Raw genomic sequence first — 26,553 nt, forward strand, 5'->3', positions numbered from 1 at the left:
ACGATACCGACGAGCAAATTTTTAACAGACATAAACGATGCGGAATTGTAGTCTGGCTGCGTATATCGAAGCGCAATTATGACACAAACCAGACTGATGATCGTTTCATGACAAATTAGGTACAAATTATTGCATCTTTAGACGCGATCAGTGATAATCTGTCTGAGCCACTGTCTACAGGACAGGTAAATGCAGGTATTATGATGGAATTCATTTAAATTTTAGGGAAAATGTATTTATTTTTAATTGGTGGGCAGGGAAGCATTTTTTGAATATTTTTAACGCAAAAATCAAATCATAGAAATTTCCCAACATTTAAATTTTATTTTAGTAAAATGTTTTTATTGTTTGATTTACGTTTAGTCATTTTTGACAATATAAACAACAATAAAAACGTTTGCTCTATTATTCATCATATTTGTTTATTTTATTTAGGTATAAGTTTTATGTTTGGTAAAAATATAAAACAGATAAAGAAATAATGACCATGAGAAATAAATCAAATCATTCTCACTGAGATTACTCTATTCATTAGTAACTCATCAATATAATTAAACTTGTTAATTTGATATTCAAGTTTAGTAAAATTGTAAAGTTTAGCAGATTGCAGAGATTTTTGATGTGTTGGGAATACTTTATGCTCTATAACTCGAAAGTTGTTAAAGTTCCGAACTTTATGCGCAATTCAAACACATCGCAATGCGAAGGTTGATCGTTTGATGTCAACGCCGAAGTCGGTAGCTGCACTACCTGCCCAGGTGCTACAAAAACTAAAAAAAATAAAGAAAAGTTCACCTGAATGACTGTGCTGGAAGCACACAGGTCTAGTCTAGTTGCATTCACACATGCATCATACAAAGTGTGTGCGGAAATAGTCGAAGGTGTAAAAATATACCGAGTGTTGTAATTAAACCAGATGATGATGCATGATGCGAAATACGAAATAAATGTTTATTTGAGTGTTGCGCGTTTGACGAACGATGGAAGCGGAATGTACGACTCGGCCGAAGTGGTCGCGCGGGTAGAGGGGCGGCGGCGCGCGAAGTGGTCGCGCGCGGCGCGCGCTCAGGTAGCGGCGGAGAATGCGGTTAGTGCGCGAGCGACCGCGGTGCCGAAGAGATCGCGCTCATCTTATTCTCTCTTCTCTCGTGCGCCACCCGAATCCGCTCTTCACTCCAGTGTGACGAGTTGAAAACTTTTACGTCTAATCATTTATTTCGACGCGCATTTGTTGGATATTTAAATACGAAATAAATTCAGTGTGTTACAATCTCAATGTGTTTAAGAACGGATATGATGTGATATGAATTTACTATGATCAAATTTTAAGTTGTTGGACTTCAAAGTGTGTGAGAGTGTGTGTATTTTGTGTGTTGTTGAGTGAGGTACAAGGAATACACGCAGTGGTGTTTGAACACCGGTGCGCACAATGGGGTGTTCGCGGCGGACGCCGGCCGCCTCCGCCGCCGTCGCCGCCGTCATCGCGACGCTGCTCGTCGCGTGGAGCGGCGTGTGCGTGGACGCCGACGTTCGTATATCACCAGGTAAACGCCGTACTAAATCAACACACTTTTGTTATTCGGTATCAAAACATAAACACGACCTTCAAAATTCTGGTTTTATATCTTATCACGTATATAAAACTAAAATAAAGAATACTAGCAATACAATAATATAATGCGAAGTGGATTATTTCGTTTGGAAATATTCCACGTGGCATGACACGGGCACACCTCCTTCGCTTCTTCTCTTCTTCGCCGGCGTCGAGGTCGTGATGGATCGCGGCGCGTCGTTAAAAATCGTAAAAGACTTCTTCTAAGCCTGGGCTTAGAAGCGCCATCCACGTTACGACTCCGGGCCTCCGCATCAACGTGTTGCGCTTCTTCTACTTCCACTTCTTTGCCTTTTCAAAACCTGTTCCTGTCTCTTTACAACGCTCAACTGAAATATCTACCGTGTTTTCTTAATCATATCACGCGTATTTATTTATGCATACATGGCGTAATATTACAATTGATTAGATTATCGCATATCAGTTTTGTCTTCTTGCTTGTTTTGTTGGTTTGGTAACATTGAGTTGAAGAGTAAAGCCGGTGCACGGTGCGCGATCGACGAATGGTTGCGGTAATGAGGCGAATAACCTTTTAATATATGCCCGGAGCGACGAAACGATGCGAGAAGCCGACGCGGCGAAGGAGTCGCACAGCCGAGGAAGGGTTAGCTAATTACGGCCGTTCTTCGGCGCACGCAATGCGCGCACGCTCTCCTCAACACACGACTTTATGATACCGCGCGCGGGTTTCAAGATTTAGTTCAACTAACGGTGCATTGCTTTTGCCTTCTCTTCGGCGACTCAGCCGGAGTGCTACCATAGAAACATACATTTTTTTTCGCTCTTCGGAAGTGGAAAATGTAAAAAACGAGTATTGTCTTAGTCTCTTCGACGCAAAAGACGTTTTGTCAATAAATTTTAGGTTAAATCATCACGAATTACGTAGTTAATTAAAATTCTTGACAAGTTTTAACTTGGGAATTCATTCAAATATTCCGAAAACTTTGACGCGTTTACAAATCTTATAAAATCCTCTGAAAATTAGCATTTCACGACTTCCAAAAATTTATATATCCGAAATGAGCCTTTTAAAATGTAAATATATTTCTCATAAATTTTATCCGCGTAGTAAAAATGATGTTATTTGAGAATCTAATTAATTTTATGTATAAAATTTGAGGTTATAGTGAATATAATTATATTATATGCATTTTCATGCAATTAATAGTCTAGTTTACATGCGCGTCAGTAAATATATTACAATTTTAAAGTCAATGACATTAAAAACGCTTTTTATGATTGCAGTCGTTGCGAATTTACTTGTTTGCACTGGTGATTGATGCGTTTGTTGCAATATTAGCATTTTTTAAAGCAAAATCAACGATTTGTTGGAAACTGCAACGCATTCACTATTAACTGTATTTTTTGTGCGTTTAAAATTGCGAATTTTGCTCTTTTTAAATGTCTACATGGACAATCATTAATTATCTAGTGAATAATTTTAATTTATTTAATTTAATGCGAATTGTTTGTCATTTAGAGTGGTAAACGTAGTAAAATGCATGTGTAATAAGCAATAAATTCCAGTTTTTCGTTTTCACACTTGGTTTATTTGCGAATTTCATCCGCGTCAGCATTAAATGGTTGTTGCATTGGAATGTTGCGCGCTGGAAATTGGTGTGTTTTTTTTTGTGTTTCTATGTATAAAATCCACTCTCAACATTTGAACGGTTTTGCGGGACGGATCGCAAACCGGTGCGCACAATCAGCTCGCGAATAATAAATGGAGTGCAACGTCGGGACTAATTGGAGAACGCACACAAATGTGCGCAAACGTGCAAAATTGTTCGCTAACGCACGCAAACTGCTTACAACGCGAACAACTAAATCATGCAAAACTTACACCTGAGGAGTTGCCCGCCCGAACATTTGCAAGCAATATTGAGTACCTACATAGGTACTTGAAAATTTAGATTATACTACGCGGTGGAAAAATATTTGAGTATGAAACGTAAATTTCGCGCAATTTCTATCTGGGGCTTCTTTGGCGTTGCGCGCTGCGCCAATAACGCGATGCCATAACGATCAGCCGCATTGCATAAAATATCCCGCCTGCCGCCACCGCCTTCGCACACGTAAGTGGAGTAGTCCGGCTCCCGCTCCACCCGCACGTAGTAGTAGTTCATAGTTTATAGCCGCGTTTTGCATTATATTAAAGTGCGCTTACATTCGACATCAGACACCGGGATGTGAAACGCGGGTGGATAAAAATCGAATTTTCATCTCGGAATTCAATTAGTATATTGTTTATTAAATATTAAAAACTAGTTTTACCGGTGACCTGTGTCGTTTTTGGTAAAAATGTAATTAATGCATCAATTTTATGAATTAGATTTGCAATATTTTATTTAAAAAATGACGAATTGCTAATAATGCACTTTAACGCCATCTCTGATTTAATTGTTTAGTTATAACTATGATTGAATCTCTAAAACAATTTTCAACACATTTTCAACACCTTTCAAGTACTAATTTTTGATATTTTAATAGTTATTCTGCTATTCTGGTTTGAATGAATCCAAAAAATCATGGTTTGTCAAAATCCGGCCAGTGATTCTTGAGATATAAATGTTGTAACTAACTTTGCTTTTTTTAGTGAGAAAAAAAAGTTTTCTTTTGCTAATTTATAGTTTTCATTAGTAATTGGTCATAATATGACTTTTACACACTAGTTCATAAAGTCTAGTTATAACCAAATAACCAAACTTTAACCTTTTTTTAAATTTATTGTCATTTAAATCTTATTTTTCTTTTATTGCTTCTATCAAGACATAAAATCGCGAATTTTGCATTCACTGTATAACTTCTCTTTTCTATTATTGTTTAGCGGTGTGTTTTATGCGTCCGTTTGTTTTGACTGCTTAGAAAAGTAGAATTTTATGGCCTCCTTGCAATCAAATGATTCACAGTCTCGATTGCTACGCAATTGCTTGACACGTTCCTGATTGACCTTTGCGCTGCAACGATCTTGCCTCCGTCGCAAATACACAACAAACGCCTTTTTCTTCAATTTTGACCTCCAATTTCGCGTAGTTTTTCTGATGTAGTCGGCATGTCGTGTGCCTTGGCACGACTCGGCCGAGAGGAAGCTCATAAAATATCAATTTACGCTCGCGCCGCGCCGTGCTTCATTAGCCGGCCGTCATTTTCTCTTTAATAGTGTTTAATAACGCCTAATCACGCGCCGAGAAATCACGTCGGAATTGACATAAATTATGCGCCGCATACAAGTACCACACCGTCGTGTTGTCTCCTGGTTTCACGTTAATGACATTGAAAGTTTTCATGAGTCATTGGTGAATACATACATTATACAACCGGAGCGCCATCTGCATTCAGGTAGTTATCGTTTTGTTGTAGATATTAAATGTACAGTTACAAGTTGCGGTGTGCAATACCCGCTTGGAAATCATTTCTGCGGTTCGGCTGCACTCGGCAGGCTTAAATTGAATCATCGCCACCTCTGAAACGTCTACGTATTTAATTAACTCGTTTCCTCTTCGTTTTGTGTGTGTCGCGCGCGCCCGCGTCCATCGTCTTTTATAAACGCAAGCTTTTATTATTCTCTACACTGCATGTTGCCATAAAAACGTATAATATTATTACAATTTCATGCCGTTAGATGGCGGTGGTTGTAAAAGTAAAACTTCCACTATTCGCAAATTGCGTTTATTTTTATTTTGTGTTTGTTTTGATTACGGAGACAGTTTGTTTAACCGTGCTTGATATTCCGGCGAGGAGCAGTGTAAGGACTGTAAGGGATCCCCTCTCTTAATTAAATGCACTTGACGCTAATTAAAACACACAAACGAAACGGACGCTCATACTACCCACCCTTAACTTGGGCATGGGGCTGTGCGAGGTACGACTTTACGTCTTTCGTCTTCGACGCATAACGAAGTTGCCTGATGGTGGTGGTAGTGGTGGATGGGGTCGTGTTGCAGGCGAGTAAACGCCATGCCAGACGGATCCAAACGACGACGCGCTTCGGAAGTTTAATTTATTTAATTAGTTATTACATTATTTCCTTCGTGTCGCAAAGAGTGGCTGGATACAAACGAGCGGCGGGTTTGGAATTACCGACGCAGTAAATTATAAATAAATAACAATGAAAATAATCAACTTGAGCGCCATCTATCGCTGCATAGCGGGAAAAAGTTTTCGAGGATGTTCTGCAATTGTAATGCAATTCTAGGCGAGATTAATGTGGCGCGCCGGAAGTTGGATGATGATGACTGGTGTTTTTCTTTCGTTTCCTCGCCTATGTCTAGTCAGCTGGCGCCGCCAGCGCGGTTATAGTTCTTCGCGAATGTAATGTAATGCCGTCTGCCTTCATTAATTATGTGCATTACGCGCCCGTATCAATCATAAAGAAGATGAGCTAAGCTAACTATATAGGTGGGATGGTTTTTAGTGTGTGTCTGTCTGTTTTGTCGTTTGGCTGTGCTAATAGCGATGCGTCAGCATTAGCACAAGACGCATTGGGCTCTCCGCCAAATTGCAAAAGTGGTATAAAGCATGATTAAGCGAAATCAATTAATGTGGCGGTAGGATAACCATCACATCCTCTACTATCATCTCTTCTGTTTTCATCTTCTGCACCCGGGATCTGATGAAGTCTTCATGTACATTATTCCATTCTGGCACCTTTCAGTCTTGTGTTATACTAGTACAACTTTGCGGCGGCAAGGAATTCCTTCCGTGCGAACGGGTTTATTTCATGTTTTTGATCTAACAGTAGTGTGATAGTGCGTAGAGTTGAAGGAGCAAAGGCTGAATTAGTGGAGTCGGTTGGAGTTGATAAATGGTGCGGGTTGCCGGTAGTCCGGGTGTTGCGGGTGGAGTTGCCGGATGATAAATGTCGCTTCGGGAGGATAGCGTGCGGATACGCAGTAAAAGATAGTTTCGGGCGCGTCTTACTTATGAAGATGACTCGGCCGAATTGCGGGAAGGCAGTTATACGACGACCTACGACGTTCCGCAGCTCTCTTCATGCAGCAACCCTTTAATGCTTTGTGTTAACGCAGAACGAGAATCGTGCCGAATTTAATCGTAATCGTCAAGGCGGAGCTCCCGGAACCGGAGCCATTACAATTATTTCGTCGTAAAATAATTTACTCCCGTCGAAATAATTAACGTGCACGAGATATGCTCGAGCGATGTAAATTTCCTGCAAATTGGGATTTAACATCTAACTTTGCAAATAAATTCATTACGCATATATTCATATCTCTCCACATCTACAAATCTTTGGATATGGAAAATTTAATTTTATTGCTTTTTTGCGTTTTGTGGATAGGAAGGGTTTAATAATTCATGGTGCACATTCGCGTTTATGGTTGAATTTTCTCACTTTGTGAGTTTTTCATCGTTTTCGCCCGTTTTTTAGGAAACGAGCGCGCAGTTTTTTTTTATCGTTTCTTAACTTTAGTTGCAAGTTTATTTTTATCTATTTTTTGTACTTTTATGCGTTCTTTTCGCTTTGTGATGCTTCTTTGATGGCGAGATACGCAGTACGTTTGGGGAAAATTTTCCTTGGAGGATTTTTCAAAAGTATAAAATGCGCGGAAGTAAAATAAAAATATTCACATATTTTCTTTTAGTAAGGTATACGTGGAACTATATTTTTTATTTTGTGGGTTTATAAAAATTTAACTGTTTATTTGATTAAAAAATACCAAACACAGAATAATTTTCTCAAATAAAAAAAGATTAACGATTTTTGTTTGGGTTAATGTTGCGGGATAGTTTGAGAAAACTATTATATCATTAGCAGGAAGTTTTCTAGTCGCTGACCGTGTTTTTCGGGCAATTAAACTGAACTTTTTAGTTTTTGCGGTTTTAAAAGCTACAAAATTTACGAGAACTTCCAAGTAATAGGTTTTTACGGTTTGTGGAAAATATATCATTAAAACACCAACAAATACGTCGAAATATATTCTTATGTTCTCACATTTTATTAGCAATACATAAAAAGTGGCTTAAAACATAAACAACTTGTACGAGTATTCGAAATATGTTTACATATCGTTTATGCGCTTTCATCTCTTGCCATCGCGCTCGCATAATGTGATTGCATCAAATGTGAATCAGCGTCTTATATCGCTGGGGCGCTGAGTGTAGACGCGCGCGCGTAATAACAACGCATTTACTCTCTGCATGAAAGCGCTGCGAACGCAAGCGCCGAATCAAATTGCAATTTGGATGAGCGAATGTGCGGCGCTGAGTAACTAACTAAAAGTTTTGCTTCGGAATACTTTTAAGGGCCGCGTCATTTCGCCGAGGGCGTGCGGAATATGACAGCTAACGAGTGCAACTTGTGTTACGCGCTCGTTACATGTTAATCAACTGTCTGCACAATACCTGCGTGCATTCAAATTACTTTTAATTAAAAAAATTGTTTATTTTAACAAAACAGGTTATTTTAGTATTTTTGAGGTTAAAATCTTCATAGTCACAGTGAGTGGTTTCTTTACGGTCAAGGTTAAGGCAAGTTACCACACTGACCGGTTGGCGCAGTGTAAAATCCGCGTTCTTACATCATTACGAGATTTACATTCATCGCATTTCACGGTAATTAACTTTAAAGCGCGCTTCAAGTCAATTCAACTTGCTCGACAATGCTCGACAAAAAATGACACTAATGTAGTTTTAGTACCTACCGCGCCATTTCAAGTAATTTTTCTGTTTATTTTTGTAAATTTAAAATTCCGGATGTAGAAATTGATATTTCACAGCATAATTGAATTGCTCGTAAATTATGCAAGAGACCCGCCGACCGCCGAGATTGTATGCAGCGCTGGTTGTCGTTGAGGGAGTGTGTATTATACGAATCGATTCCCCGAAGACACCCGTCACGCGCCGTCATTATTTCCGTTTGCCAGAGCATCGTCGTTCATTCATTTCGCGTTTTCGTCAGCGCGCCGCTCATTTATTCCTATCAGCTCTTCACTTCATTCTCGATTTCGCTCCATATCACTTTGCATCGTTAATGACGGATTTACATGAGCACCAACTGTTCAAAACGCATATTTACATCGACTTCCGGTTGTAACCTATCAAAACTCACCAAAGAAGATAATATTACTGCAATTCCGCAGCGATCGGGGTTATGGTGTTTGTTTTATTACATTCACGTGTTTTAATTGTGTTTTATAATTTTCTATTTGGAATTTATAAACATGTCGGTTTGTGTTGTGGTAGATGCGTCGTTAGAAAATGGTTTGCAAGCGATTTGCTGTCCGCATTTCCTTTTGTTCCTTCTCACTTCGGTTATAAATATTCATGTGCGGTCCGAGTCCGAATGAAAATGCCGCATTTCCATATTTGTCCCAGCCACGAGCCTCACGAGGCGCGCATTAAAAGCGTTTTCAACGTGTCGTTTCAATTGTCTGCGACGCCGATTATTCTCGCAACGAAAGTCCAAATTAAATGCGATTTACGTTTTTGGTTTCACCTGCTGCGCGATTGCGACCGAATTGGATCTGTCATTTTCTTTATTCGATTGCATAATATTTCACTCTAAATAATATTAATAATTTAATATTAGTTTAATTTATTTCCCGTTTGCAATTTATTATCTAAAAATAAATAAATTTAATGTTTTTAACGAGAGCAAATGCATTGCGATAATATTTTAAAAAAATATTGTTCATAACACGGACAATACATTCCAATTAAAAAGTATTATTTGCAATACAACAGTCGAATTGATTTTCCGTTGTGTTTTCGTTATTTATCCATCTCCAGTGATTTGCCAGTGGAACGTAAATTACGCATTGTGCGCGATTGTGAGCACTCAGATTGAAAGCGCTGCTTCACGTTAATTCGTTTGATAAACGACGCAGCGACGCAGCGTAACCGCTTCCGGTGCATTTCCGAAAACGTGCCACGCATTTCCGTGTTTTACCTATCTATACGCGACGCCATTAACACCAAACAAGACCGCACGAAATACTACCCGCAACAAATCCATCATTTTACCCTGTTATTCTACACGCAGCGGTTGCGGTTGCTATCAGCTCACTTTGTATGTGTTTGCGTTTATTCAAATTCCAGTTCAAACATATTGCGCAGAAGGCCTGCTGGACATTGCGGGCGTCGTTTATAAATATATCCCTTGCATTCGACGATGTTTGTGGGATGGGTTTGGCGGTTAGCGGGTTGCATTCAAACAGAATGCAAAGTGCACACAATACGCGCCACGCGCGACAGAATCTCTCTCGCCAAAGCCACACACAACCAGTGCCTGAGTTCGATATTGATGAATGCGCTAACAATCTAAACATCACACACGCCAGCCTGAAATGGTGAAATGCATTCAATGCGGGGTGCGCTTTTCATGCAAGTGACGTGTGGGCTGCCTACCCGGTTACCACACTGAGCTAACCCAGCTCATGTTAAAGCAAATAAATTTATTTAAACGCGAAATGTTTTATTTTTATAACACGAAAAAATCGTGGTGTGATGGTGTTTGAAATTCATCGCACGTAAAAGTCAGCAGTCCACGAAATGTGAACTTACACCGGGGTGGACTCACCAAGTTCTTATTTTTTTTTGCTTTTTTTCTTCGTTCTTTCTTCGTTCACCCTTTGGAATACATTTTTTTCTTTTGACGTTCTTGCTCGAGTTGGTTTTCAGCGTTTCATGGCTGTTTATGTGCTTATGTGTTATTATACTTGATTCATTCTTATCTGGGCGTTATCTTCCTTTTGGAAATTTTCCGTTTGGCGTGTTTTGCTTCCCTTTTTTCGAGCGTGCGTGCCGCAACTGTAAGATTCACGGCGCGATAAAGCACTTCACAAGAATAGAAAAAGCGGAGGCACGTTACCGAAATGCAGAATGCAGAATTTTTAAAGTAATAACAATAATAATCTTTATTTTTATTTGTTTCAGGTAAATAAATATTAACATCGTTGGATTTTAAGATTTAAACTTTAAGCAATGCGATTTCATTAAATGTGAGTATTTCTGAGTCAAATATATTTGCGCACTCTCTACCCTACAATGAACATTCCACAGAATAATATTTCGTGCTTGTTAATAATGTTTTATTTAAACAAAAGAAAATTCCACGTTACACATTCAGTGTACAGTTCACAATGTCCCATTATGTCGCGCGGCATCTCGAAAAAATAGAAAAATAGAATAATCGAGACAATCGAGACATCGAGACAATGATGATAATGATGATAATAAAACAACCAACACAAGGAGCGCGAAATACGAGTCGAGCAAATTGAATCACCATATAAACATCACTTGTATGTAAAATTTAGCAAAAAATACGGCAAACAAACGTGGTACGAGCACGCACCACGTATGTAATGTGTAATGTTCCAATTTCCATCGTTAGAGACCAACTTCATTGTTAGCATATTGTAATAACCATTTTTGCGCCTGGTAATTGCTTCATTATTGTCATCTTAGTATCACATCAACGCATTATTTTAATAATTTATTAAACTATTGTGTGGAATTGAGGACACTCAGTATAAAAAGCACTTTTTTGTTTTTTGCTGTGCAAAGTTTGTTTAGGTAAGTTTCAGGAGTGTTCGAGCGCCATTAGTCGTATCAATTAATAATTAACGAGCGCACGCAGAAACACGCGTACGCAGCGCACCGTCGGCGACGCAATTTGCAATTAATAATCGGTATTAATGCTGGAATATTACCTTGGGTGCGTGAGCGCGTTTCGAATACGACCCGAAAGTATCAAAACAACAAACAAGTGACAAACGTGTTATCATTAGTAATTCAATAGCGTGCCGCGTTGCTAAGGTAGGAATGGGGTGGAATGGGGTGAGTTATGAGCACGTAGTCTACCTGTACCTTAGAGTAAACTTGTTTGTGTCCTGTGAAGAAAATACGTTAATAATATCGTGGAGAATAAAAAATTTAATTCAGTTTTATTTTATTTTATTTAGTTTTATTTTGAGACGATGCCCTTGAGGTAAAAATATAATAAATAAAATAAAATAAAATTTTATAATTTTTGTTGAGTGTTAAATTTGTAAATTTCGAAATAAAAAATTTGTTGATGAGAAAAGCTCGCAATTCAAATGCAAATTTTCTCATTGTGCGAAAAAAAAGTAACTTGCCTGGGATAAGAAGCGCGCTGGATGCTGGTGCGCATCTCGAAACATTTAATTTGCGAAATTTACGCCCCACTTACGGCGCGAAATAAAACGAAATTAAAGAAATTAAACGTAAAGTGAAAAAAAGCTAACACACAAAAAAGTGCGCGAACGCAACGCTTTACACTGCGCCCGGAGGGGATGAAGAATTGCGCGGCATTAGCGAAACCGCGTCGAGATTAAGTAATCCCATTTGCCCACAACACCACAGACTGGGTCCACCGCAGACCGCCACGGCGAATGAATTAAAACGGCAAATAATTTGCGTTCAAACAAAGTCGAGCGAAATGCTAACGCAAGCAGCGAAGGCAATTCGAAAGCAAGAAGTCGACGAAGACTTTTCTTGAAAAACAAAAGAAAAAACACGCGGAGGCGTGGATACTATTAAGTGGACGCGCTGAAGTTTTTAGGCTTTTATTTTGGATTTGAAAAAATTTGAATAAGAGTTTTCTATGTCAATAAATCAGTGCTTGGCTTTTGTTCTATGCGCTTGATCCACGGACTTTAGTAGCACTCGCTTGCTTTTAATTAATTTCAGCTGAAATATGTGATTCTGGGTGGATGTACGCGCGTGTGACTTCATTGGCGAAACTTTCCAGCCCGCATTTCACCCTCTATTCCTCTTTGTGACCTTTCTAAGCTCGCGAAATGTCAACAAGTTGCATGGGCTATTTTTTATCCCGATCGGGGAAATAAAAAACAGCGTAACAGAGTTAACAGATTATTTTAAGAAGATTATGAGAGTGTTGTGCTGTTAATTTTATTTACGAATAACCGGAAAGCGTAAAAATGCTTTTAATGGAGGGCACACGCGACGAGCGAGCTTTTTAAGCTGCTCTCAACGAGTTTTAACATAATGATTAAAAAAGTTTTTTTTTACGCAGTGCATAATTAAATAATTTAATAATTTAACTTTGTATGTTATTATTTAAAATTGTGTTTTATCGATGTGCTGAACACACAATAGCGCCGAAAAACAAAAGCGCTCCTAATTTAATTTCGGTTTTAATTTGGGCACAATTAGTGCGAATTTGAATTGCTACGAGTGGGCGCGACGCTTCAATTGTTTTCGTTAAGTGTTCCATTTTTTGCATGTTCCATTATTAAACGTGGCAGGCAAATATATGCAACCCAATAAACGCCTGTAAATGTGAACGTATGTTATTAAGTGTTTATTCGGTTGCTAACAAAGGTATGGTTTCGCCCCGTTGCATATTCATGTCCGATTCATTTGAATCTAGACCGAGCAAAACGTTTTTTATTTGCAAATGGAATAAAATTTATACTTTCTAATTTTTACACAAAAAATAAATTGTTGTTTAAAAAATAGACAGGAAACGGCACGAAATATAGAAATATATTTGCATAGAGTCAACAAAATGTAAAAAAACAAATTATTTTTTTAAACACACTCATTAGTGTTATTTAGATGATTACGTTGTCCGCCGAGCAGAATAAATTGATAGAGAGGAAAAAAAATGTGGGAAAATGTTGCAACCTGCGACATAATTATCAAGCAAGTACAAAATAAGTCAACGCACAGCGACAGACAACTAGAAAGAAGTTTGAACGTACGTTTATTATATGTACGTCGGAGTAGTTACTACTCTCTTGAAATGCTTCACGTCTTGACGAAGACGACTGCCGCAACTGAGTCAGTCGGTTTTGTCAGTGTCTCTTGCGCGACGACAGCCATTGCAAGGAATGAAAGTTTATCGACCTCATGTGCACGCCGTACAGAAAACTAAAACTCATTGAACCACTCATTGAGGAATCTTTTCAAGCATTTATTTTACGCTTATTCTATTCATAATGGAGTTGAGTGTAGTTGTAGAGGTAGAGGATTGTGTTTTATTTATTAGATTTGACGTGAGTGGTGATATCATATCAAATAAATGACATTCCACAAGTTTCTGGTAGACATTTTTATCATTTTGTAGGTTATGTAGTGTGGGTTGCCTAGTATCTTGACATATTTTGTAAATTTGAGTAATTCGGGTCTCATTTGTTTAAATAATTAGTTAAAAATATTAGTTATTATTAAATTTTGATTAATTAATTATTGTGAAATTTTATTAAAAATTTCATATTATTTCAGGATGTTTTTATATGTTTTGGTTAAAGAAAAATTAATTAGAGAATTTTTGCTTTGTTGATGTAAAATTTAATTAAATCTTTTCTCTTTCATCAATAATAAGTTTAGCGTAAATAGTTTTTGAACAGAATAAAACTTAAAGCAAAATTTTTGAGATTTTTAACAAATTTGACATTAAATAAATCAAATAAATAATTTATAATTTGATTGATACTAGTATATGTCAAGAACTATTATTCTGAACAATTTATAGTTGTGTATGTCGTATAGTTTCAAAGTTATAGCTATAATATTTTTAGATTGTCCATATTTGCGACTTTATACACTTTAAACATTTCTGCTTGGTAGACGAATTCAAAACATTTGGTTGTTTCGGAATTATTTATAAATTTAAAGAAAGGAAATGCGTTTGTATGGCTCAAAGAGAGTCAGTTCGCGGTTTCTAGTTCAATGTTATGTGCGTGGCCCGGTTTGCGCCGCTTCGCTGCGCGACTTGCGACTTGCGTGCGATGAAGTTGGCACAAAAAATATCACACACACACACACAGAATTTGTTTTGTACGCACCGCAAACAGAAAATGAAAGAAGTCATGGCCAAGTTCACAAAAATAACAATAGCATAATATTAATATTAATATTAATATAAATATGAATAGAAAATTCAACAGAAATAATTTTCATTCATAATAATGATTTATTTTTTAGTTGGTAATGAATGTCATAGCCTTGTTAGTATTAGTTTAAATTTGAAATAAATCATCGTGTTTGGAATGCGAAATTTCGTAATAATGAATTAAATTGGAATGTTTGTTCGCTCTCCGTTCGAATTGTTTATTATATATATTGTTTATCAAGCGATCGTGTTCGTGCCCGTGCGACATTGACGAGTCAGGCAGATGAGCAGAATTTATATTATACCGACCGGATACAAATACGGCGCGTGGACGCGAAATCGAAATTATATTATGCGCAATGACATGTTATTAGACTAAACACACAGATCGCATCGGGCTTGCAATACCGCGCGTGGAATTGCATGTAATTAATTTCATTTATTCATACAGCACAATAAATAGATGATTTTCACATTCATGTGAAATCACATGTATTAATATTTATAATTAGCTGCGGAATGATTTTGCAATTGCCATGAGTCGTGAATGTGAATTTTATTCAAATAACCGTGTAAATTTCGATTGTTTTGTTGGGGAATTGCCGGTGGCATTACACGCTGTGGGTGACATGAAAGGCAAAATGTGTAAATGTTAGGTTAGGGGGGCATACACGAGCGTGTATATATTGAATTTCTGCTCATCTGTCAGCCGCCGGGCTTTGGTTTATTAATTAACTCGCATTAGCTCGCAATTAAATTCGTTCGGTCTATACGCACAACAATCAACAAACAACGAGGCTGAAATCAACGCTAGTGTAAACATGAAATGTCACTGCTTGTCGATAGATGTCAGGAGTTGCAAAAATTGAGATGACTTTTGTTTTCTTTCGCGCTGTGCTCGGAAATCCCCGACGCGGTTCGCCGCTTCCGTGCTCTCCTGCGCCCGTTTCCGTTTGTTGCAGTTGTTCAGTTGTCTAGCTCGTCTCGCCGTCGTGCTTCGATGCGAGTGAACGATCCAACTAAACGTAGTTTTACTTCGTCCTAGGTCTAGACTCTAGTATATGTATATTGAGTTAAGTATATTTAATTTAATCGGGGAATCACCGTCGGTTTGTGACTTTGTGAAAAGAGTACGAAGTGAAAGTCAAAGTCATTTTTTAGTGCATCTACAAATATTTGCTCTTTAGAAGATTTTGTTAACATCCTTGCACTTTAATATGATGGTTTTAAATGTCAAAATGTTTGCGTAACATAAATTTTGCTTTTATGACATTTTTTGTGAGATTTTTTTTCGTAATTTCCTTCTGAAAATCTCGATCCGTAATCGCAATCAAAACGTTTTCTATTTCCTTTTTGTTTTCGCGTTTTTTTGTGCTTTTTTTTCGGTAGTGTAACATTACATTTTCGCATTTCCGCATTTCCGCACTTCCGGTGTTTGCACGCCGGCAGTTGGGTGGAGGCGCCGGGAGCTTATAACACTCCGATAATACTCTTACACTTTTTTGTTCGTCACGCAGCCCTCCGACTAGGTTTTATCCGCATTTTTGCTACTTTCATCCCTCGTGTTTTTGTAAACCTTTTCATTCTGCTCCTCTGATATTTTTTCGCAGCGAAAGCTCGCAAGCTTTCTGACCATCTATGTTTTTCTTAATAAATTCCTGTCTCTAAGCATGTGTTACGTCGCTAACGGGTTTTATCGCACGATCTTCTCATTGTCGGAGTAGTTTTTACCTTCTCTGCGTCGTCCGCTTCCATCTTTTCGCTTTTTTCTTTGCGCTGCTGCGCAATGTGGATGAAGCGGCGGACCTGGAGCAAAATTAATTTCGACTTTATAATTTACGACCGGGAGGAGCTTTTTCCTCGGCGAGGACCCTGAGTCCTTTTCAGTTACCCGCCGATGGTTTTCACTTAACTACCGTCCGAACAAGAGCGAGCGCTCGCATGATGGCCGAGCGTTTAACGCGCAGCTAAAACACTAAACGCCATTAAATACCCAAAGAGCTCTCTTGCTCCTGGTTGTTGAATATTTTAAGAGCACCCTCTCAACATGGCCTAAACACACATTAACGCTAAGCGACAAAAAAGCGAATAAAAAATAATATGTTAATATATTGATTGATTGATAGATGGCGCATATTTAGTTGACTTGACCCTTAACCTCAATTTTATGATGTCGTTATGGTCTTTTCATCTTTTGAGGTGCGCCGCATAATATTTTGCATACAATCGCGGCCTGGAACGAACGAGCGACTCTTGAAGTCGTTTGTGGTGTTTGTTGTGTTGTCGTTGTCGTCACCAGCTGAGGCGCGTTCATCTCTTCGTGCCGTCGAACCGTTAGCCGCCAACAATGGCTTAATATTTAACAAAAGCGACGCGAGCGCACAAAACGAAGATTTTCATTCAAGATGAGAGGATGATTCAAGTCGAGAGCGGCAGAGGAGCGAAATAAATGTGGCGTTCAAGGGTTGGTCATGCCCGCGTGCGGTGGGTGCGCCGGCGTTTTTAATCAAGCGGAATGTCAAGAGATTGAAAACGCAACAAGTGAAACACAATGTGTGGCAATCTCACCATCACCAACACACATTGGCTGGCTACAAATTTCGTATAGAAATTTTATTCAAAAATCAAATGAAGAAGATGCTGAAATGTTGTGATTTTGTAACAATGAATAAGTTGGCGAGCGTTCGACTTGGGTTTTTAGGTTGCGTAAGTTTGCTGATTTATCATTCATTCAGTGAACTTAAATTTATTAGCGATCGGTTTTGTTTGCTAGCGAATTTAAAAGTTTAAATTACGTAATTACAATTTAAATTTTCTCACAAAAGTAGAATTTCAACATTTTTTTTGATTTACAAATTACAGACATAAAAATTATGTGGGTAAAAGTTTTGTGAGTAAGTTAAAATATAGAAACTTGGGTTTTCTGTTTGCTTCCTGTAATCTTAACGGAAACACAGTTGTTTACTGAACGTATTCTCACGTAATCTTCGGATTTGAAATATTTCTTCGTACTCTACTCGTCTACACATTTTCTACGAGCATCCCTCGGCTGCAGTTTACTTCGGTTGTTTCGTTTTGTAGCGATTACGTATGGGAAAACGGGCTCCGAGGTGCAATAATTCGCACGTGGCTCTTCTCGTCCTACGCGTAAAACACACCTTTCGGCGCTGTGTGATCTTTCGTACTTTTATACTTCGATAAATTCCATCCGCGTTTTCATATCTTCGAACTTATGTTTTAGCTCTGGCTCGTGCGCCTGGCACGGAACAATGAACACCAGAACACCCAACACCTAACATTGTCAGCTCTTACTAATACCTCGAGTATTTCTACTCATCTTTTTTGCTTAGGACATTAACAGGTATTGTTCTGATGGTGTGGTGCGGTACTTTTGTTCGTTTAATTGTCTGAAGCATCTGTATTCTTGTCTACAAGTTGTAAGTACTTTTGGTATTTATTGTGGTACTTTGTGCGTTTTTGTTGGCTGTGCCTGCGGGGCGTTATGCAGGAATTTAATTTTATATAGGTTTGAATTATTGCGCTTTGGGTGGGCTCAAGGAATATACGAGATATGCGTTTTATGAAACAATTTTCCTGCAAGACGCACCTGCTACATGCAAAACAATATTTATTCATTTTTTTTCACAGTTTAGAAAAGCTGCCAGAGGGAAAATTTGATTTGTTGTTAATTACTTGATAATTTAATTTCTTATTTAATTTCATTTCTAACTATATAAGCATTATAAATATAAAATTAACAATTTTTTGCAAGATTACTTTTTTTCTGTTTGCTTTTCGGTGATTTATTGATTTTCATACAACCAGATGTAAATGGCGCGTATTTAATTAGAATTCAAGAATATTTGCATATTCGAATGTTGAACGTCTCCTTGAAGTTATAAGTACCCATCAGAAACACATCGTTCTCTAATCGTCCGTCCGCAACTAGCCTCCTTGAGGCAGAACTAAATCAATTCGACTCGAAATTAATACCGAATAATTCACTAATTACAATATGAACCGAATACTTGGCGAATTTCCGCATTGATCCGCGATAGCAATTTAAACTTGTCCGGAACTCTGAGCGAGTTACGCAAGTTGAAATTGTGCGAATTATTGCGCGCTCGAACAAATTCGGCGTGGCCATGACATTGACGTGTTTCTAATTGCGGTCAGGAGACCATACGCATACTAAAACATGTTGTTTCCTGCCTGATGCGTGCCGTTATACTAATATACATTTTGCTAATGAGACACGCAACTGGCATCGGCGATTGTGTCGATTGTCAACCGTTCAAATTTAAATTGTCGTAAATTTACCCACATCAAATCTGCGTTTGTGAGTGAGTGTGCATGTTGGCGGCAATTTTGTTCGTATTCAGATGAGAGTTCGAATTTGAATTCACATTCGTTCCATTCGATTTGATTCATCCGTTTCGGAGAATGTGCGACGTGCGTTGTGTCGTTGATTGCTCGGAAATGTGCGATTGCGGCACGCACCGAGTGGCAAAAGTGCCGAAAAGCGGCCCGAATCTCCTATTATGTCAATTCAGGCACGTAGCGTGTATTAGGGCTGGCGCGTTTATTATGTTGTTGGTGGGAAAAAATGCGCTCCAAGTTGTTATCTCTCCGATTGAGCTGTTACGATATAATTCATTTTACTTTTCACGCAAAATAACAGATGGCGCTGCTGGTGTTATTATTGAAACTTTATCAATTTATTTGCTGCGTAGAATTTTTCGAAGATTTTCCACGATGTACACGAATTTCTTAAGAAATTTAAGCGAAACTAATCAAATGTTGCTGTTGCTGTGTTTTTTTTTCCGCTTGCCGTGTAGAAAATTTCACTCCATCTTCCATCACGTGCCACTTAGTCTGAAAAGTTTTCGAGCTGGCGCTCGCGCCGGCTGAAAACTGCTTTGCGAAACTCAAAGAAGCGAAACTTTCGATTATGTATCGACGCCCCGATTAACGGGGCGCGCGCGTTTTTGCGCCTCCTTTGTATACACCCCCGTATCAGGATACACCGCACGACAGCCCCCTGGCTGTCATCGCGACGTTCTCTTCATCCCTACAGCCAAGGTATATACATATGCATATATCCTTTATTCAGGACACGGCCAACGCTTCGATGTTATAATCTAATCCTGGCGAAAAGCGAGACCGCGTTTGCACGCGCTTTGATAAAAAAAATGTACACATGGCGACGGGGGTGGTTGAGTTTTTTTATTTTTGAAAAGCACGTTTGAAAGAGTGCAAAAAGTCTCCGGTTTTTCGTCCATGAAGAAAAGTACAAACAAGAACGCGACCACAAAGAGTGCGAATGTGAGTGCTGGGCTCACGGGGGTATGGGGAGTGTATCATGTCGACATTATCTCGTCGCGGCGCGCGCGGATTAAACCCAACAAAGGAACAGGGCGACGACGCGCCGACACGATTTGAATACCAACTCAAACCGGGATTTTTTGTTTATGTTTTTATTTCGAAAAAAGTTTCGGGCTTGTTTTAATATGCAGATTTTTATTTTAAATCAGTGCAAACGAAAAAGTTTGTAATTTTTTTATTGCAATGTTGCAATTTGGCGGTTTTGTTTCTCGCCTTTCACACGCGCATTTCCTTTCTCGATTTGTTCGATTCGCGTCTTGTACGACGGGGAAGCCTTTTATTGAGGAGCGAATCCAATCATTTTTCGACGATTGCTTTCCGATTGCCGCCCGCCGATTGCCCTTTCACCTGATGGCTATACTCTACCGATGAAACATCAATATTACAGAGTTGCACTCGTGCGCTCATCCGGCTCTAACTAAATAATTAAACGCTACCGAGAATCTCTATCGGCCTTTTTCCTGTTAAAGTTCACCAATAAATGCATGCGATGTTGCCAATACTTACGAAATGTCAACTGTCACTTACGTGTCATTGGCGGACACTACATGATTCTCTACTTTGATGTAGGCAACTTAGTAACGTGCAGATGAGATCGATTCACGTGTGACATCGAACGCAATTCGCCGTGTCCTATTTGCGTTCGGCAATTAACTGCCTTTCATTAGGCTGTCCGGTGCGGTGCGGTGAAGCGACGTACGTAATTAATATCAGATGGGTTGCGGTTGCATGTTGATTCAACCTCAAATTGAATAAAAAATTTAACGTAGGCAACTTGTCGTATCACATAAAAGCAAAGTTTAAATACTTTTGTCATATTACATTAAGTCTAAATTAACCTTACTTGCGAATGACACACACGGTAGTAGGTAGTAAGTAGAACTTGACATTACAAGTCTTACTAAAGTCTTCGTTTGAGGCACAACTCTCAATTTTGTTGAAAGGCGGGCGGGTGCGAACCTAGCAAATAACTCCAGTTACAAGTTTCTTGTTAGTTGCGTCGTGTATATGCTAGCAAAGGAATTTATGCATGCGGTGAAATTCATTGCGCGAATTTCACGAGCGTAATGAGTGTCACGCTGGAGACGTCGAAAGTTTTGTCAACTAAAACATCTTCTAAATCTTTAATTATTTATATTTAACATTAACAAAATCGTTTACATTACGGCGTATTTTTTTGTTCCCGGTATTGTTCTTCTAATATTTAACATGCTTAACAATAAATCTCGTCTTAGAATCTCGCCAGCTGGATTTGGGTAACAATCATGGCTGACATGTTGTAACTTGTACGGAACCGGCCTTTCGCACTTTGTGTTTATGTTTCTCGTGCGCCTCGAACCTTCGTCATTCGTGAGGGTGGAAGTGCTGTGCCACGTTTCGGCGGTTCCGGATTGCAAGACGTGCACGGCCGGCGAGAAACACACATACACACACGGCTAGACACTGATATATTATAGAATCCCCGGCAACAACCCGCGCGCACCCGAGCGGGTCTTAACACATGCGTTATTAGATTTTCGCTTTGCAACAATAAAACCAGCCGAAAACAAGTTATACAGCATCAAAAGTGGAGAGGCGCTTTGAAGATAGGTTAGGTGGGCGTCGAGAACCCGCCGAATGTTACTATATTCGATTGTTATTTGTAGCATGTGACGTTTATTTGGCAAACATTGTCAACACGGACGGTGTTAGGGTTTTGGCAATGCCTTGCTCGTGGAGGGGGAAGGAAGCAGTTTTGTTTCGGATGCACACGTGATGCACGTACGAAACTATCTGCGGCGACGTCGTCGTACTCGTAATAACCTACATTATTGAATATTACGCGCGCACGAGTGCCGCATGCGAATTCGTCTCCCGGCGCTAAACGGTTTACCGCCACACACATGTTGCAACCATGTAATGTGGCAACGTTGCGCATAATCAGCTTAGCAACACGACACAGACACAATGCGCGCACGATACGTCGTCGTAAATCCTATGAAAGCGTAGAAACTTTGAAAAATTTTCGAATCGTGACTTTCTTTTCCGTGATGTTGGGCCAGTGTTTTTTGATTAAAAGATTACCCGCGTTTTATGGTTTAAATAAACACACGAAAAATATATCATCAATACGTGAGCGTTGAGGTTGTTGTTTCTTGTTTGTTACTGGCTCTTGAACTTGAGGCCAAGTGCCGGAGCTTTTGTACGTTGAATTAAAATCAAGATCACGAATAAGGTCGCGTCGAGTTGAGGCGCGACGGTGATGCTTAAATCGGATGAAATATCTATTGTAACGTAATTTATTGGGACGCACACATGCGTAAACACTCCCACTCTCAAATCAAATCATAATATGATGATTGTTAACGTGGGCAGACCGGCGATTAGTCGTAGAGTCAATGATCTTTATGGTTTCTTGTCTTCTAAGTGATCTAAGTCATCTAAGACATTAACACGTCGTAAAATGTTTATAGCTTAGCGCATGTTCTTCGACTGCGCATGCGCGGTGCCATTTTTATTTGTAGCTAAAACTCGGTAAACCGTTTTAAGCGCTTTTAAAATGTTTACAGCAATATACTTTCGGGAACGGATTCGGTTTCGGGCGACTGATGCAATACGCGTGTCGCAAACTTTGCTGATTAATCTTCGTCGCAGCGGCGCGCAAACAAACCGCCGGCAGCCGGCGCAACATGGCGACGCATGTTTGCGAATGTGTCCGCCGTCGCGATCGCAACCATCAACTGTTGTGCATTGTTCTTCCATTCTGTGGTCGCACCCACCCACTATAGCAACACTAGCGCTTCCGTTGTGTGGATTGTTATCTCTGTCTAACGCCTGGCGTGTAATCCATTTGCAAATTGCAATCGTTGCAATCTACTACGACCAACTTGATTTGCGGTCGACCGTCAGCGCCATCTTATACACAAGACATACAGAACATTTAACGCAGATGCTTCGGTTTGATTTGATTTTGGTTTAATGCTTTTTTTTTGGTTTTTGTTCATTTAAGTTTTAATCAGGGTTCAGTGTCGTAAGTTTCTTCTTTATGTGACTCTAGTGTTTTTCGTAAGTTTTCAGTGAGGCGTGTTAGTGGATTTGCGTCAACGTGGCGTGCATATTTAATAAACGCGCGGACGTTTTACACCTCCCTTGTGGTTCGGGTGCGAGTTACAACCCTTGTGGCAGCTCCCTTGTTACGAATGCGAGCGGTGGTGTTAAGCGTGCAATCCGGCCCGTAATTCCTTACAATTCCCACATAACTTTACATATATGTATAGGCTTATTTTGTTATTTCCGTTTGAAATTCCCAATAATTTAATCATAAAAACAACAAACAAATGTAATATTTTATCAATTACAAGTGTATCTTGTGAGGAAGACTCTGCACGTTTTAGCAAACTCAACCGTGAACCACTTAATCCGCGATTAGTTTCATTAGCGAAGAATGAACGTGCAAAAAGTCGCGAGCGAGTCACGAACAACTCTCGATAAGAAACGACAGAGCGCACGAAGAAACACGTGTTCACGGAATCGAATGACATTAATTGCGCGAGACAGAAATTCACTGTTATTTGTGAATGTTAATTGTAAATTTTTAATTTTTATCGATAAAAAAGCAGCATAAATGTTTGTGAGTGTCAAACGGAAATTAAAAATTAATGCCGCAGACCCAGAGAAGAGCAAAATAATTCACAGTTATATTATGTAGATTAGCAGATTAAACACTAATTTCTAGTGAAATGTGACACTGACACTTAGAACTAAACCTTTCTATCGACCGCGCAAGATTTCTTCTTCTTCCTTTTCTCTTTACACTTAACAACAAGAAAATGCAATTAGAAACGTTATTGTTATGTCGATAGACTTGTCTGAATGTATAATTTCAGCGCTCTCCGGTCGTTATCCACTCTGCGCGGCGGCGCTCGAAAAGTTTGCTGCTAATCAGTGTCGTCCTGCGTCCACGAAACATTTATGATTATTGCTTTTACTTGTTTCGCGCACGCGAGAAGAAAATTTTTATTGTTTGTATTTTCATTGTTCTCATTTTCACCATGATAGAGAAACAAAAAAAACGCTGAGGATGCTTGCTGGTTTTGTTTGTAATTTTCACTTGTAATAATAATATTGAATGCGTGTAGTGGTGCGCTATGTTTTAGTTGATTGCCGGTGAGAAAGAAGCGTTTGTGTTTGAGCACTTTGAGGCTTTAGGAATTCGCCGATTTCTAGAAAATGCCAGCTCCGCGCTGAGCAGCACTTTCTTTCGAGAAACCAGTTTCGAAACGTTTTCATCATTAACATGCGCAGAGTTTTCATCGCGCCGTCGATCCATCTCAACACCTTCAATCACTTTGATTGATGTGAAGCTACGTACACACATAACCTAACCTAACTTGGGAAACAATTCATGACATAACCTAGTCAAATCAATTTTATTCTGCAGGTTGTGTGTGCGTACGTTATTTTCTGTTAAGTTAGGTTAGGCTAGTGTGGGTTTAGGAATTCATCTCTGAGAGCATGATTTAACCGCGAGGAGCGAGTAATAGTGAAAGTATATTCTCACGGTGCGGAGATACACAGCGGCGGCGGACACGAATCGGGTCATATTCGTTCGTTACCCATTCGTTGTCCGATTGCGCTTCTTCGCCGGCACGAAACGCAGCGCAGCGTCTTACATGCGCTGCACGTATTCGCACACTTATTCCATGCTAGTGTAATGACGTTTTGCCACTTGCGAGTGCTGGAATTCTTAGATTTTATATAAACGACGGTTAATGTCGTCTTCCGTATTTGAGCTCTCGGTTTGTCGGGGGATAATAGACGCAATTATAGCGAGGTTTGCGTTTGCACTTTTCTATGATATGTCTATTACGCGTTGCGAATTAAATGATAAAACGGCGAAATGGCAAACTTTTAACTTGGATTAATGCGATTGAATGCGAGCGACGATGAAAGAGACTCGCAAACAAAACATTGCGCGCGCGCTCACGGATGAATTTAGTTTAAAGTTTATAATTAACGCGACGAGCGAACAACTAAGCAACTAGTTATTGTGCATAATGGCTTCGAATTGCATTGGGAGGCGTTCGAGTGGGCAATTTTATGTCATTTTAATGAGAAGTTTTGCTTTTAGCTGGCAAATACTGGCGCCGTTTGATGAAAATGTAAATCTTGCTAACTTTTTACTTCGAAAAAGTTTTTTTTAGTACCATTTCAGAGATTAATTTTTTATGTTTTAATCTAAAACAGATATGTATTTAAAATATTGTATTTCAATTAAAAAAGAAAAGTTAATTTGAAAAAAAAAGTTTTTCTTTTTTTTTCTTTTAACAATTAAACAATTTAATTATATTATGTGTTTTTTTGCGTGTCAACATGCGTAAAAGACTTATCGTACGTATTTAAATGTTATGCTGTACAATATACGGCATTTTCTGGCAAATAATTCAAACTGTAATGAATATGGTCCCGACGAAGCATGCGAGAGACGTTTATTGAATAATTGTCACGTTATTCGCATTCTCAAGCAACAATGTTGGAAATGTGAACAACGAACATGTCGAAATTATCTTACGCAAGCTGTGTCCCACAACGCAACAATGTTTGGTCACAGTGTTTAGTCGTAATTCGCAATATGGCAATCTTCTCTCGAAATCTGCCACAAATCTCCAATTATATCTGAGACAAAGATCTGCCTTGTTAGACGCTCAGGTGCCACATCAGCTCGCATCTGTCTTATTACCTAAACATTCTAAAATGTGGCTTATTGCGCTTTTATACTCGTGGTTTTTGGAAGAAAAGTCACCAATCACCTAGCTCTCCGCCGAAGGTAGGCTTGTAGGCTTGTTGGCTGTGTTTTGGGTTAATGACCTACCGTGTGCGTGAGTAGTTTACAGTTATCCGAACGCTGAAGCCTTCGCAACTTGAATCCGCGGCTCGCCTAGGTTCTGCATTCGGCGCGGACTTGGAGGACGTGGACGGTTCGTTCCGTGTGATTGAATCGCGGTGTCCTGCCATTGGACGTGAGATTGCACGAGATTGACGATCCGAAACCAGGACAGACCTTGCTCTAAATCTAAAAAATTGTATGTGTATTATTGCTATAGCGCGAAAAAAGTAATATTTTTGCATTTTTATGTACTGTGATTTTCTTGTTTGTTGGTTATGTATCATGACTGGTGGCGCCACTAATATCAGTCTACTCCACTCCTCGTTTTTTTCCTGCATCTCTTGTCTTGGATATTTTTTGTCATTGCTCTAGCATCGTTAGCAGCGTCTTTTTGTGTCGTACGTCTTTTGTCTTTTCGTCGTTTTGCTCAGCCGCTCATCGTCGCCGGCTTTTATAAACTTCCACGTTGATTAAGTGCCAAACTGGCAAGCGAAGGGCACCAGCGGCAAACCGAAGAGTTTACCATTTTTTTTGGTTGCGCGGGGATGAAAATGTTTTTTTCGAGGCGGAAAAACCGACGGAAGGTCGTTAACTGCACGTTGCGTAATGTATACAAATGTCGAAACTGAGCGACGCCGGTGTCACCGATATGCGCTGAGTAGGTACGCTACTGGCACATTCCCGTGTTGCAATCGACAATTTTCTTACATTCTTTGCTTACGTAAATGCTCTCGAAATGGTGGAGAATTTAATTAAAAATACGCTTTGAAATGCACATGCAATGCACAGTTAAAACAAATGAAAATAACTTGAAATTGTTGAAAGTATCTGTAATCATCACTAGTT

At 39.2% G+C, this 26,553-nt stretch overlaps 1 protein-coding gene across 1 annotated transcript in view; it reads left to right on the forward strand.

The window, feature by feature from the left end:
* Positions 1-1,103: 1,103 nt before the first annotated feature.
* Positions 1,104-26,553, forward strand: part of LOC135793292 (low-density lipoprotein receptor-related protein 2-like) — a 57,950-nt gene continuing 32,500 nt past the window's right edge. The window contains 1 exon segment of the mRNA XM_065304189.1: positions 1,104-1,544. Within this exon segment, the coding sequence (XP_065160261.1) occupies positions 1,430-1,544 (115 nt within the window). The 5' untranslated portion in view covers positions 1,104-1,429.

Source organism: Atheta coriaria, unplaced genomic scaffold (assembly GCF_025399875.1).
Source record: "Atheta coriaria isolate IRGN ID8LTWV9N9 unplaced genomic scaffold, Caltech_Dcor_3.1 hic_scaffold_6_pilon, whole genome shotgun sequence".
Classification (NCBI taxonomy): domain Eukaryota; kingdom Metazoa; phylum Arthropoda; class Insecta; order Coleoptera; family Staphylinidae; genus Dalotia; species Dalotia coriaria.